Source organism: Felis catus, chromosome B2 (assembly GCF_018350175.1).
Source record: "Felis catus isolate Fca126 chromosome B2, F.catus_Fca126_mat1.0, whole genome shotgun sequence".
Classification (NCBI taxonomy): Eukaryota; Metazoa; Chordata; class Mammalia; order Carnivora; family Felidae; genus Felis; species Felis catus.
This window is the reverse complement of record NC_058372.1, coordinates 80373000-80389002: the sequence shown is the minus strand read 5'-3', so window position 1 is coordinate 80389002 and position 16003 is coordinate 80373000. Positions and strand designations below refer to the sequence as shown.

Genomic DNA, 16003 nt, shown 5'->3' with positions numbered 1-16003 from the left:
ACTTTATTACCAGTGAGTGGGATGCTTTTCACTTTCATTTTACACTGAAAAATGTAAAAAGTTACTATTTTATACCTATTTTAGGATCTATACTTATACTGAAATTCAATTTTTTGTAAATTATTCCATGAACTTCATTATGTAATCTTTCAGAAGGGAGATTTCCTGTTTTCATTGTATACTTTTAGAGTAAGTATGAATACAGTACCTTATATTTGTATCACGTGTAAATTTTGCTTGTCACTTACCTGAGAAATATATCCATGCATACCTGAATGAGAAAATAATTAAGGCCTCACATGAAGGAGGTGAGAAGAGGGGGTGAACCACCCAGCTGAAATGAAGGTTCCACAGGGTCAAGGTGTTGCCAGTTCTAAGAAAAGATAGTGATGAATATTTGTTTCCCCTTCTCTGTTCATCAACTCTAAGATAACCAAAGAAATACCTAAAGGGCAGTTTTAGCTGTTACGTAGTCCCATGATGATTCTGAGCTGACTGACACAGATAGGGGACAAACCACTTTCTCTCTAAACATCAGTTTTATCAGTTGCCTTTCTAATTTGGAACCCAGCTTTGGTGCCACATGGATCCTCATGAGAAAGCCATTCCTGCATTGATATCTTCCAGATTCCAAGGACTGATACTGAGCGCAGCCTGCTAGTTTTATCAAATTCCTATGTGATAAAAGGGCTTCCTAGAATTTACTGAGTTTCACTGGGCAAGAGAGGAACATAGCAATTGTCTTCATTCTTCAAGAGAAATCTAGGCCCTGAATCTGAATAACGTGAATGACAGTAGAACCAAGTGTGAGATTCACCCTTCTTCATAGCCCAGGCAGTACCACTAAGTTGTCCAGATTCCTTTGAATAAGCTACATACAACTGAATCACAAAATTTACAACAATGTCTTTCCATTTGAAATCCCATTTCTTTTCTAGTTCACTTCAGAGAAACAGCAACAGATAGGAAAGGAGCATGAGAGTTGAACTCTCTAATCAGAATACTTGAGTTCAACGCTGGCTGACCAGCTGTGTGACTTTGGGAAAATCCCTTCACCTTTCTGGGCTTTCTGGGCTTCACCTTTTTTGGCTTCCTTGTCTGAAAAGTGGATGAGGATTGAGTCAGGGAAACAGAAACCATGCCAGGTGTTTCAAACAGAGGGGATATAAAACAAGGAATTGGTTACACAGGTGTTGGAAAACTGGAAGAACAGAAAGGGGAAGAGAACTAACTCAGTGATTAATGATTATAGGAAGCAGCTACCACTCCTAGGGCCAGAGGGGATAAAAGAGACCTAGAAGCCTGGAGAAGCACCTGATGCCTCAGGAGCTGCACCTGTGGAGGAGACAGCCCTTACCCAAAACTCCTGCAGGGAGTCGAGGAGGCAGCCTCCCCAGTACTCACCACCAACGAAGGAAAGAGAACAAGAAATAGAAGGAACCACAGCTTCTTTCCTCCCACCTTCTGACATCCCACCAGTGCCCCCTATTGACAGAGTCCAATAATAAGTCAACCAGCCAAAGAAGCCTAAAAAACATAGCATTACAGAGGGGAACATAAAAAGAGTTGGCATGAGGCTGAGGGACAATAGTAAATAAGCAGTGTATGAGTTTATAATGTCAGACTAAAAGTAAACTGAATCATAGAAGTCAAAGTTAGTAGTTGATCAGAAATATTTATATTTTCCTGTTTGTATTAAAGTAATATTACTTTAATATACAGATGGAGATGGGGCACCTGGGTGGCTCAGTCAGTTAAGCAACCGACTCTTGATCTCAGCTCAGGTCATGATCTCATGGTTTGCTAGTTCAAGCCCCGCATCAGGCTATACACTGTCAGTGTGGAGCCTGCTTGGGATTCACTCTCTCCCTGTCTCTGTCCTTCCCCTGCTCTCTCTCTCTCTCTCTCTCTCTCTCTCAAAATAAACTTTTTTTTAAAAATGCATAGATGGAGATAGATCGATGGATGGATAGATAAATAGATACATAGATTTAGTTCTGAGATGAGCAATTTCTGAATAACTTTCATGAAAGTTTTTCTAATTAAAAGTTTATGTTTAGGAAAAACTATAAGATATATGTTTCTGCAAACCCTTGTGACAGCAATAGTTCTAGTGAAAATGCAGGTAATTGTAGGATCCTTCCTCAAGAGTTCCCAGGAATTAATTTCAGGAAGTCTGTGTGAACACCCTCAAGTTTGAGATCATAACTCTCAATGATGGGGACTCATAGAGTCTCATATGAGAGGACTCAAGTCAGGTCTTTGTTCACTGAACCTACCTGACTTCCCCTTTTCTAAAAAAAAAAACAATCAAAAAGTACCTTAGTAGGCTGACCATGCATTTCATTCCAAGATATCTATGATCCTGCCAGTGGCTGCTGACCTATGCTGCTGACCCCAGTAGGCATGCCGGCTAGCCTTTGGAGTTTAACTCAGGTAGAGTTCCACTGTTTGGATACCATCCCCTCCCTCCCCAGCACCACCCCGCCCCCCCCCCCCGGGTGAAATCAGGGAGCCTATTTCAACTGCAGGGGACAGGGTGTGTGTGTGTGTGTGTGTGTGTGTGTGTGTGTGTGTGTGTGTTGACAGGGCCATATTCATGGGCACACAAGCTGTGCAATTGCAAAGGGCCCTATGCTCAGGAGGACCCTATACTGTTCTGAAAATCATGATGTAGCCAGTTTGAGTGGTGGAGTGGAGGAGGGCAGTTGTGAACAGAGACCCAAGAAAGGCCTCACAGATCAAGTGGCATTGGAGGAGGAGCCGGAAGGAGATGATGGAGCGAGCCATGCCATTCTTTGATTTACTCTGATAAACTGAAGCTCAGCCTTCAACATTTGAGGCAAAGGCACCTTTTCCAGGAAGGCTTACACTGATGCCCTTAGCAGTTTCTGCCGCCAGCTTGGTCTTCCCTTAGCACCCTTTAAATACTTGCTGTTGCATACTTAAATTACATTGTGACATTTGTATTAAACATCTGTCTCCTTGGTCACCCTCTTAGCTCCTTGGAGAAAGCAACTGTTTTTATTCATTTTTGTAATAAGAGCAACAATAATAGTTGTTAATGCCAGACCCTGTCCCTGAGGGGTTTTATTGCAAAACAGGAACTGTTGGTATCCCTGTGTTCCAGTCGGAGAAACTGAAGAACAGAAAGGTTAAGTAACCAGCCCAAGTTACCCAGCTGGTACATAGTAGAGCTAGGATTTGAATCCCAGAAAGCTGGTTCCTTCAGGGCTCACACAGTACACAGTGAGTGCCTAGTAATGGTTGGTGAATGAATGATTGAATGAAAAACTTAACAAAAAATAGGAAGTGAATAAATGATCAAGTAGAGAACCTCAGGGGCAGATTTACAAATAGGAGAGGAATTTTATGTTGTGGCTACAGACCCAAAAATCAAGCCTGCAGAGGAGAGAAAAGACACTTTATTTTATGCTTTTAAGCCACATTTACTAGCACAGATAATTACTTTCTTTAGAGAAAAAAAAAACAATTATGTACTTGTAAATCAACTTAAATGTTTATTTGTGTGTGTGTTGTTCCTTTAGGAATGGAAACAAGATTGCTTTCTTTGGCTCTGTCTTTAGCTACATTAATACTAAAATGACCAGAAGCTTTGTTGAAAGAGTGGAGTTAATTAATTTAACAAATACATCCAGAATATAGTATGCTTGTATAGCATGCTGCTTTGGGGAGAAAAGTATGATAATATGGATATTGATTATAGAAAATTAAGATTAGAAGTAAGTGTTGCCTCATCACTAAACCAGTCTTCATCCTGCACCATGGTATCAGTGCAGTGTGGGGGTAGAAAGGAAGAGGAGTTGTCCCCAGTGTTGTTGGTTTCGTTGTTGTTGTTGTTGAAGTAGGCTCCGTGCACAGCATGGAGCCCAACACGGGGCTTGAACTCATGACCCTGAGATCAAGACCTGAGCTGAGTTGAAGAGTCAGACACTTAACTGACTGAGCCACCCAGGCACCCCACCAGTGTTGTTTTCTTTCACAAGCCTTGCTGTGAGAGATCCAGCCTCATCAGGGAAGTATACATCAGGGAAGTATACATGGTGTTGCTGAAGGTAAAAGATTCCGTGTTTTGTGAGACTGTCATTAAGCAGCCTTGAGAGAAAACAGTCCTGAGATCTCCGCAGCCTGCGGCAAATGAGCTCAGTGCCCCAACAGTGTGTATATACTGCCAGAACCAACTGAAAAGACCTTGGACACATGGCTTAAGTAGAGAATGCTGATCCAAGCCTCGTTAAAACTCCCAAACCCCGCTTTCCATATACAACTGAAGCCCAACTGCCGGATCCCTGTAGTAATCCAGAGCAGTGAAACTGTTACATGTTTCCGTTCAGGAGCTCTGTCCAGCAGCAGTCAGGGTGCATCCTGAGAGCGAGCTCTACAAGCAGCGCCCAGACGTGCCTGTGCCAGCTGAGTTGCCATCAGCTCCTCCTCCTTTCATCAGTAGCATAGAGAGGACTCATCAGAACCCATGGGAACAAAAGGTCAAGGGTCATAGTTTCAGTGGGTCACATTTTCAACACATTATCCTCCTGTGGACTCACACCAGGCACAGGAGTTTGGTAGTGTGACCTTGTTTCAAAGGCTCAGAGGTCAATGCCACTTGCCTTGTGTGTGCCAGCCGCTGGAGAAGGTCATCACCTGCTTGGGAGCAACCAGAGGACAAAAGGGTATCACTTCCTGACCTCTTGTACGTCTTAGTTCTACATGGCACATTCCATTCTTCCCCCAATGTGTGACCCGGTGTCATCTATACTGGACTGTACATTATGGGACCAGGCAGTTACATACTTAAGTGTGGTAGAAAAAGACTCTTCAAAACAATCCAACCAAAATATTTCATTCAGAATGCAAGACTGTTATCCCAGGTGTCCGTAATATTGTATTTTGCACTTGTTTATCATTCCTTTAGGCCGTTCCCGACCAGTGAATTTTAGCCTAGATGTGTCTGCTTCCCTGAGAGCAGTGGAACACAGTCCATTACCATCAGTGAAATGGAACTGGTTTGCTATTTCTAGTCACTTCATTCCGCTTTAACTTTATGATCATTACCTTTTTAAATAACATTTTTATGGGTCATTAGTTTTGTGTGTGATTCTCCACTTCCCACCCTTTCTTATTTTTTCCCATTATCAGAGCCTTACTCATTAAAAACAGAAAGTAAATCACAACCCAGACTTGTGATCACAGTTTCATAGACACACAGCTTTACATTGGTACCTGGATGTTTTGCTTTCTGAGTACAGTGAGTGAGTTTAGACGACTCCTGAAAATGGGAAGACGGTGCAAGCTACCGATGATGGAGGCTAAAAGCAGTATTTAGAAAGCCTCTGCGTGTTTAGCACTGGCCTGCACGTGTGATGAGCACTTGCTTTCTGTTTTGTGTGTCTAGAGTTATTGCAGCTGGCCTGAAGTGACCAGAGATGGGCTCCTGGGACAGACACCAGGCATTTTGGAAGGTACCCATTGTATCAAAGCAACTTCTATTTTTAAAATTTTTTGTTTAATGTTGATTTATTACTTTGAGAGAGAGAGAAAGAGTGCAAGCAGGGGAGGGGCAGAGAGAGAGAGACAGACAGACAGAATCTGAAGCAGGCTCCAGACTCTGAGCTGTCCGTGCAGAGCCTGACGCGGGGCTCAGACTCACAGATTGTGAGATCATGACCTGACCCACGCAGTCAGACACTTAACCGACTGAGCCACCCAGGCACCCCTATCAAAGCAACTCTTGACCGAGAATGGATATAGGGCAATTTCACTGCATTCCAGGTGTCCTGCTTATGAGTGTTCAGGGGATCCCCACAGACCTCAGCAGTCACCGTCTCTCCTTAACTGGTCGGGATTTCTCAATTGACAAGTAATCATGTAATCTTGTGATAGTCTTTCCATTTGTTGACTGATGTTGTTACATAGTAATCAACTTTCCATTGTCAAGGTATATCTACAAAGCTAAACTGTAGGTTTCTTAAGCACAGGGCCTAGTCTCGTACTTACCAATATTCCTCATAGCACTTGGGTTGGAATCCCAGCTCTGTGACCTTGAACAAATCCCTTCACCTCTCTGCTTCTCAGTTTCCTTGTCTACAAAATAGAGGCAGCCATGCCTGCCTTGCAGGGCATTATGAGAACCCTAGCCTGCTGCTGGACACTAGGAGGTAATTGGTACATGGTAACTCTGACTCACTAGACAAAGCCTTGCACGCAGAAGCTGAGTAAAATTCAGCAAAATTGAATATGACAAAGCAAGATTTAAACTCGTGGGGGAGGAGCTAGTTACAGACTCTTGAAATTTCATGCTGAGGACACCATTTCCTCTGACCTTGAACTTAAATGACAGTTTACAATCCTGTTTTCAATCATGACCTTTTGTGACTGTATGATGATCATTTCAAGCTCATCATGTCTCCTAAGACCAAAAGGATCAGCCATCTGATTTGGGATGTGGAGACTGTTCATTGGCATCCTCAGTCCCATGCATACATTTAAGCATCAGCTTGTCCCTGCATGGAGAGGCTTTCTCCAGCTCCTTGTAGCCATGTGGCAGGTGGTGATACTGGGACTCATCTAATGATCCCCAGGGGTGTTCCTGGTTTCTCTAGGAATTGTCTTTAAAAGCATCCATAGTGGGGGACAGTGGCAGGACTTACTGAAACCAATGGCATGAAAATAAAAAAGAAATGGCAATAAGGGAGAAGGACTATATAAAAAATATAAATGATACTGTTGTGAGTTTCCCTATTTTCCATATTCTGAGCACATCTACCAAAACTTGAGACGTGTATTATCGATTCAGCAACTGGCACATTCCCTGGGAGCAGAGCAGAAAATGCTGCCTTATGAAGGGGTCAACTCTGCCTTGATCATGCCATTCTTCTCTTTGTGGTGAAGTCCTGTTACAGTGAAGAAATGGGTCATGTGACATTCATCGCCTCCTTTGGTTACTTTTAAATATGTACTTCCTTGCCTTGCACTCCCTTTGAAAGGTTCCTGGAGGAAATATAGTAGGTACGTTTGCTGAGTCTATTACCATGTCAGCTTAGTAGGACACAAAGGTAGGTCAGAGAAGCTCCTTCTTAATAGTAGTACTAGGAGATAGGACAAATAAGGACTGTTGCCTACCTTTGATCGGCTGGTTGCTGTGGTTTATTGGTTCACACAGTGTCTTGCTCCAAAAGTAATTTGAGACAACACTCAGCACACAGTCTGCGCTCTTACCTTCTGTACCTGTAATTGTATGTTAGGGGCCCAGCTAGACTTATGACATTCCGGTAATATACAAGCTTTTACCAGGTGTTTACTATGTTAGACACCCTAATTAGATGCAGAGTTATTAAGAGAAATGAAGCAATCCCTGATCTGAAGGAGCTTGCTGTCTTATGGTAGAAACAGACCCAATAAAGTATAATAAAAGTGAGATGGCAATGATTGTCCTTGTGGAACTATAATGTGGGTCTAGCGGTCATGTGTTGTTGTTGTTGTTGTTGTTGTTGTTGTTGTGTGTGTGTATGTGTGTGTGTGTGTATTCACCAAATATCTTGGACTCATCTGACAGATTTTTTTTTTAATTTGGAATTTTATTTCAAGTCCTTCAAAACTATTAATAATTAAGTTCTCGGGGTGCCTGGGTGGCTCAGTTTGTTAAGCATCCAACTTTGGCTCAGGTCATAATCTCAGGATTCATGAGTTGGAGCCCCACGTCAGTCTCTGTGCTGACAGCTGGAGCCTGAAGTCTGCTTCAGATTCTGTGTCTTCCTCCCTCTCTCTGCCTCTCTCCTCCTCTCATTCTGTCTCCCTCTCTCTCTTAAAAATAAATATTAAAAAAAAATTTTAATAAAAAAATTAAATCCCATTCAGTTATATATCTAAGAAATTTCCCTTACTGGAAAGAATGCAGCATATAAGAATCAGTGCTGCCCTGGACAACCCAGGACATCTCCTCACTCTGGCAATGGGGCTGAGAGGCTCATATCACTTGTTCTAAGACGTTGGAGATTGCTCCCAGAGAAGCTGATGTCCAAGTTGAATATTGAACAAGGGATTGAATCCTCACCAGAGTTTTGGCTCTGTGTGCTGCAGTGAGTTCAGTACACATGGAAGTCAGCTACAGAACTTGCCAATTCAACTTGCTCTGCACTTATTCCCTTAGCAGACATCTTTCAATCACTGTTACTACAGCTTCCAGCAAGGACCCCATGATTACTGTGTCCATTTGACTTGTACACATGATCCGTAGACCTGCCTCTCCTTGCTATGGGGCAGCAGCACTTGCAGGAACCTAGAAGATGCATGTAGGTTTGGCATGTAGGGTGAGAAAGCCTTCCCTGAACACCAGCGAGTCTGACCCACTTCCATCTGAAAACACAGGTTGCCTTAGGCCATGCGTTTCTAATTGTTGAAGTCGATCTCTGTGATGGGTGTGTGTGCATACGCAAAACTGTGCGTAAATAGCACATTTTCAATCTATAAAATGTAAAGAAATGAGGAGCACCTGACGGTAGGCTGAGCCTCTGAAGATTTGTCGGGAAAGAAGGCAGCTGCATGGCAAAGCGGCTGCTTATGATTAGGAAAGGAATAGCCCGTGTCCTGGGCCACTCAGCAAACTTCAACCATATAAATGACAGCTGATTTGTTTAGCTCTGTAACCCCCATTCTTTATGGGCCAGGAGTTGAGTTCTTGTTGAGAACACCACTTCGGATTGTCATTATCTCTGCTATCATTGCAAGATCAGGTATGACATGATGACCGAAAAGTCCCAGCCAGCAACCGTGATGAATGAGAAAGACAGAAATTGCTTTAATGCCACTTTGTAACTTTTTAAGTGAGGGAACACTGTTCTTCACCCCCTGTAGACTTTTGGTTTTTAACAGGCCATATTGCCAGTTTTGCAGTTGACAAGGAAAGTCTGTTGCTCTCTTTGGCTCAAGTGATCAGCAAGTGTCACAGCACTCCTTATGTAGAATGGCTCTCCACAGCACTGACAGGGAGGGAAATTAATAGGCTTCCCATTGTTACCGTGCATTTTTGCCAGGATATTTCATTAGCATAAACACTGAACCCCTTGTCATCTTGTTTAGCCACTTGACCCTGGTGATTTTCAATTCTGTGTGCCAGGTGATGAAGTGGAGCCCAGGCGTGCACGAGACAGGCACTAATTATTGGAAGCAGAATCATTGCTGACCCAGTACGAGATTAACTGCTCCTTTGCAGTCTTTATTCTGGGACATTAGCACTGTCTGGTTATCTTGCTTCAGTTGAGGGATTCGGGACAATAGCGGTGCTGATGGTAACGTCGGCAATTTCCCTGTTTGTTTTGCAGGTCACGGCCAGGGGCTTCGGACCGCTGTTACAGTTTGCCTACACCGCCAAGCTATTACTCAGCAGAGAAAACATCCGCGAGGTCATCCGCTGCGCCGAGTTCCTGCGCATGCATAACCTGGAGGACTCCTGCTTCAGCTTCCTGCAGACCCAGCTCCTGAACAGCGAGGATGGCCTGTTCGTGTGCCGAAAGGACGCTGCGTGCCCCCGCGCGCACGAGGACCGTGAGAACTCCGCGGGGGAGGAGGAGGAGGAAGAGGAGGAGACGATGGACTCGGACACGGCCAAGGTGGCTTGCCCCAGGGACCAGATGCTTCCAGACCCCATCAGCTTTGAGGCCGCTGCCATCCCAGTAGCAGAGAAGGAAGAAGCTTTGCTGCCCGAGTCCGATGTGCCGCCCGACAGCAAGGAGAGCTCCGAGAAGGACGCGTTAAGGCAGTACCCCAGATACAAGAAATACCAGCTTGCATGTACCAAGAATGTCTATAATGCATCATCACACAGTACCTCAGGTTTTGCAAGCACATTCAGTGAAGATAACTCTGGCAACAGCCTCAAGCCGGGGCTTGCCATGGGGCAGATTAAAAGTGAGCCGCCCAGTGAAGAGAACGAGGAAGAGAGCATCGCGCTCTGCCTGTCCGGAGATGAGCCTGACATCAAGGACAGAGCGGGGGACGTCGAAATGGACCGGAAACAGCCCAGCCCTGCCCCCGCCCCCGCCCCCCCTGCCGGGGCCACCTGCCTGGAGAGATCCGGGAGTGTGTCCTCCCCCTCCTGCTTAAGGTCTCTGTTCATAACAAAAAGTGTGGAGTTGTCTGGCCTGCCCGGTACCTCTCAGCAGCACTTTGCCAGGAGTTCAGCGTGCCCTTTTGACAAGGGGATCACTCAGGGTGACCTTAAAACTGACTACACCCCTTTCCCGGGGAGTTACGGACAGCCCCACCTGGGCCAGAAGGACGTGTCCAACTTCACCATGGGGTCGCCCCTCAAGGGGCCTGGGTTGGAGGCTCTCTGTAAACAGGAAGGAGAGCTGGACCGGAGAAGTGTGATCTTCTCCTCGAGCGCTTGTGACCAAGTGAGCACTGCGGTGCATTCATATTCTGGGGTAAGCAGTTTGGACAAAGACCTCTCTGAGCCGGTGCCAAAGGGTCTGTGGGTGGGGGCTGGCCAGTCCCTCCCCAGCTCACAGGCCTACTCCCACGGTGGGCTGATGGCTGACCATTTGCCAGGAAGGATACGGCCCAACACTAGCTGCCCGGTGCCAATCAAAGTCTGCCCTCGCTCGCCCCCCTTGGAGACCAGGACCAGGACCTCCAGCTCGTGCTCTTCCTATTCCTACGCAGAGGACGGGAGTGGGGGCTCACCCTGCAGCCTCCCTCTCTGTGAGTTCTCCTCCTCGCCCTGTTCCCAGGGAGCCAGATTCCTTGCCACAGAACATCAGGAACCAGGCCTGATGGGAGATGGAATGTACAACCAAGTCCGACCCCAAATTAAATGTGAGCAGTCTTATGGAACCAACTCCAGCGACGAATCCGGATCGTTCTCGGAAGCAGACAGTGAGTCGTGTCCTGTGCAGGACAGGGGCCAGGAGGTAGGGAACCCGCATAAATTCAAGCATGTGGTCCACTCTTGCGGTCCTTTACCTGGACTCTACCTGCTGCCCCACCACTCCCAGATTAAAGGTCCCAGTAAAGGGACTGCCTCCCCCATCCACAGAGGCAGGATGCTTCAGAGTCATTCCAAATTAACCACTTTTGTCCTAGAAGGCACTTGAAATTTGATGTAGATCTCAGTACTCAACAGAGGCAAGCTGCTCAGAAAAAAAAAAAAAAAAATGTTAAGTATAATGCATGAAAGCTTGAGATATTCAGATCTCCCCCTTCCACCTCCCTTTCTCCTTCTCCATCTGCTTTGAAAGGATACCCTAGTCCTCAGCCTCATCTTCGTCCTGCACCCCATCAGTGTGAAAGAAAATATAGAATCGCTTTCAAAACTGACTGATTGACACTAGACAGACCCTCAGTAACAGGTGCTCTCCTGGCACCCTTTAAGTTTTCCTCGTCAACAGGAGACCCTGGGACCATCCCTTGTCCACTGGTGAGCAGCGGACAGCTCACCATCCATCCTGGTCCCAGGGTCACCGCAGAAGCACCCTAGTCAGTCACACATAACTGAGTAACATACCCTTTCCTGAACTCCCCACAAATGACGAGAAGTCATATTGAGGAGTAGTGGAGTTGAGGACCCGTCTCTGCCCACCCGGAAAGCAGAGTGCTTCATAGATAAAAATTCCCAAGGCTCCATCCGTCTTACCAATGCTGGAGGATGGAGCAGGAACACCACCAGCCACATCGTAGGCAAGACTCACGTGGCTAAGGAGAGAAAAGAATAGACACCCCGTACGTTCCCCTTTCCCGCCGTAACCTGAGAGGCCCCTGCAAAGGTCTGAGGGAGCCCATGTCATGATCTAGCAATGTCTGGCTGATTGACAAGGAACCAACCTGAGACTGCCACCCGGGTCTCAGACCTGCCTCGGGAGCAGCAGCGTGAGCAAACCCAGTGAGAAGTCCCGCTTCAGAGCTGCTTATCTGAAAGCCACAGGAGGAAATGAAGCATGGTCCTCATTAGACCAGTGCCCTCGGTTCGCGTCTGCGCTCCCTGGATAGGAGCCCCTAGTAGAGCAGGGATGTTAACCCAACCAGACAGCAGAAATGCCACACGGGGTGAGGGGCCTTTTCACAGAGCCACGTGCGGCTTATTCAGCCTCCGTGAGATTGGCAAGGAGCACATGAGGTTTTAGTTAGGGCATGTTTTGAAAATAGATCCCAAAGCTCCCTGTGCCAACTGCAGAGATGCCCTGTGGTCACTTCCTCGTCCTGCTAGCTAGCCTGGTCCCTGCTCTTCTGTTACTGCCTGGGAAAAATGGAGAAAGACAGAAACATACTGAAAGGATTTAATTTTGCTAAAAATTAGAAAAGAAATGTAGATGGGAACTCTTCCTGTCTGAATGCACCTATCCCCTCAGGTTTGGGGTGGAGGATTGTGCCTGTGCCCCTGACCTGAGAGGACTGAGTTCTTGTGAAAACAGGGAAACTTTATGCTCTCTCTTCCCTCACTCATTTCTTTCTCTGATCATAACCAAGGTGAGGTTTTCTTTTTTCCCCTGACATTGTTCATAAGTGCCCCTGCTGCAGAAGCCTGGTCACTGGGTCCAGTTCATCAGCAGAATGATTTATCTTGCCAAGGATTGGTGTCTCGAGAAAAGGACAAATGTCTTTGTCTTTGACACTCCCTTAAGGGGAGCCCCACCGTGAAGCTAAAAGGGTTATGTTGTCCTGACATTTGCATATGTTCTAGGAACTGTCAGTTTCTGATAATCTCCTTTTGTCTCTCTCATGTCCCAAAAGAGAGTTTAAAGTCACTTCTTCAAATCAAATGCCACCAACAAGAGCACATGTATTTTTCCTGTGTGTTTGGGCCACATCACTTGTCTGCCTTTAGAACTTCTCAGCTCTAAATGAATCAATCAAAAGGATGATTCATTCAACCTATAAAATATCATAAACAGGATTAGTGTCCCCTTGAAAAATACCACCGCTAGGGGCGCTTGGGTGGCTCAGTTGGTTAAGTGTCTGATTCTTGATCTCAGCTCAGGTCATGATCTCATGGTTCACGAGATCAAGCCCTGCCTGGATGTGCCCTGACAGTGTGGAGCCTGCTTGGGATTCTCTCTCTCCCCGTCTCTCTCTCTCTCTGCCTCATCCCCGTTCATGCTCTATCCTCTCTCTCAAAATAAATAAACTTTATTTAAAAAAAAGAAAAATACCACCGCCTTAAAAATATTTTTATTTTTACTTGTCCAAAAAATAATAATAGATTATTTGCATTTCTCAACACTGAAAGAAGAAACCTTTACCAAAACTGCCATTTCAGGAATCACATCTAGTCCCTCTCAGAAGGGCATTTTAGACAGGGTTGTTAGAGTACAGCTAAAGTTTTTCCCAATTTGACATTTTGGTTTTCCTAGAATAGAGATTAGGTCTCAGGGACTCAGCAGGACTGTGTCTCTTTGAGTTAATAACTAGCTTCCAGGAGTTACTTTGACCCCAGTGGAAGTGTGTTCCCCAGTAATAACATTGAAGGTAAATCTGTCATACGCAATGTGCATTGTAACTCGTTTTCCTGAACTGAACTGATCCAGAAGAGGCCAACATCTATTGGTCTGATTTTGCCCTGATCTGCTCTGGTGAGATGTCCAGGTGACTTCTCTTCTAGTTGAGCCCCAAGGAGACACCTCAGTCAGACACCAAACAAAGAGTTCTCACCTCCGGCCAGCCACCTGTCCAGTGCTTCAGTCTGACGGGCCAGGCTCCTTCCCAGCCTCTCTTCCTTCACCTCTGCAAGGAGCCAAAAATGATAGATCAGAAGAAAAGTATTAGCACTCCTTATAACCTGTAAGGTGTTCTAGTTATGCCGTCTCATCGACACGGACTTCTCTCATCCTTTCTGTCTCCAGCTTTGAAGAAAGCTCAAATTAGCACAACATTGTCCTTTCTCAACCACCATCTTTTAAAATTACTTTCTTTTTTGAAATAATCAAACACAGCATGCCCAGGCCCTAACATACCAAATTTAACAGGCTTTCTCTGTGCCTATAACAGGATACAAACACATATTCCTGTCTCTAGGGGTTTTATTTTAATGGCATTTACTGTATAATTACTCAGCAACTTGCTTTTCTCACAGAGCTATCTACTATGTATGCGCCTCTACGTCAATCACATAGGGTTAAAACATACTTCTTTAATATCCATGGGCCCCATAAATCACAATTTATTCAGCTGTCGGCTACCAACAGACAGTCCAGTGCTTCAGTTGTTTCCAGTTTTTTCCCTTCTTATAAACATTGCTGCAATAAACATTTTTGTGAACATATTTAGTAGTGGTGCTTTTATTTTTGTCGGTTAGAATCCCATAAGTGGTTAAAGGTTGTGCTTTATTTGTGAAATACTACCTAACTACTTCCCCAGAAGGTTGTAGCAATTCACATATCTTTCAGCAATTTATGAATATCCTTTTCCCCCTGTTCTTGCCAGTACTGGCTGTTACCAGTCCTTTTAATTTTTGCCGATCTGATTGGCAAAAAATGATCGCTGATGAGGTTGACCTCTTCTCTTCTGGGTATGTGCCATTTATATTTCCCTTCCTGTGACTTGCCGGTTCACACATTTGCCCATTTTTCTCTCGTGGTGTTCGTCGTTAAACCAATTTATGGGATCCCTAATCCCTAATACAGGAATATTAACCTTTTATTAGACATGCTTCCCATATTTTCTCCTACTCTTTCTTTCTATTTTTATGGCAATTCTTTTTGCGTATAGAAAATTTTGAGTTTCACGTAATCAAGTTCTCAATCTCTTTCTTTATGACTTTTGGGTGTGCTATATTAAAAAGTCAGTTTGGGAATTTTTTTTCTTATTTCCTATGATGAAAAAATGAACAGGTCATATTTAAAAATGTAACCAAACAATATGTATATAACAAGTTCCTAGTTTGCTTCATGAATCTACATAGTATTAAAAAGGCAGTATAGGGGCACCTGGGTGGTTCAGTCGGTTAAGCATCTGACTCTTGATTTCTGCCCAGGTCATGATTTCCTGGTGGTGAGATGGAGCCCCTCAGGGAGCCTGCTTGGGATTCTGTCTCACCCCCTCCCTTTCCCCCTTCTATGCTTACGCTCTTGCTCTCTCTCAAAACAAAAAGGCAGTGTAGAGAACAAGATAAAACTAGGAGGCAAAGTTGGGGAGGAGTATAAGGAACGTTTTATTTCTATGTATTTCTATAATGTTTAAATTGTATTTATGTATATTTTAATTTAATTAAAATTATTATTTTAATTGAGCTACAAGTCACACACCATCAAATCTACCCTGTTAAAATGAACAATTCAGGGATTTTTAATGATTCACGAAGGCTTGTGACCATCATCGCTGTAATTCCAGGACATTTTCATCACCCCAAAAAGAAACACTATACCCATTAGCAGACACTCCTCATTGTCCTCCCTTTAACCCCAGGCAACCACTAATCTGCCTTCTATCTCTGTAGATTTGCCTCTTCTGAATATAACAATGGGATCTTACACTATGTGGTCTTTTGTGTCTGACTTCTTTCACTGAACATAACGTTTTCGAGGTTCATTCTTGCCATTGATGTACCAATAGGTACATCATGTATCAGGGCTTTGTTCGTTTTTATTGCTGAATAATAATCTACTCTGTGGATATACCACACTTTGTTGATCTGTTGATCGACATTGGACATTTGGGATTGTTTCCACTTTTCGGCCATTATCAATAATGCTACTGTGAGCATTGGTGTACAAGTTTTTTGCAGACGTATATTTTCACTTCTCTTCATTATGTACCTAGCAGTAGAATTGCTAAATCATACAATAACTACATGTTTAACCTTCTGAGGAACTACCAGACTGTCTTTCAACGTAAATGCACTATTTTACATTTCCGCCAACAGTGTATGCAGGCTCCTATTTCTCCACACTTTCAGCAGCACTTGGTTATTGTCCATCTTCTTTATTATAGCCCTTCTAGTGGATGTGAAATGGTATCTTGTTTTGGTTCACAGGTTCATTTTTAAAATTTGAAA

At 44.5% G+C, this 16003-nt stretch overlaps 1 protein-coding gene across 7 annotated transcripts in view; it reads left to right on the top strand.

Moving 5' to 3' along the window:
• The window catches only part of BACH2 (BTB domain and CNC homolog 2), a 357596-nt gene that overhangs the window by 324821 nt on the left and 16772 nt on the right, over positions 1-16003 (top strand). For all 7 annotated transcript variants that reach the window (XM_045057851.1, XM_019830960.3, XM_045057853.1 and 4 more), the window contains one exon: positions 9339-10928. In XM_045057851.1, the coding sequence (XP_044913786.1) occupies positions 9339-10928 (1590 nt within the window). The remainder of the gene's footprint in view (positions 1-9338; positions 10929-16003) is intronic.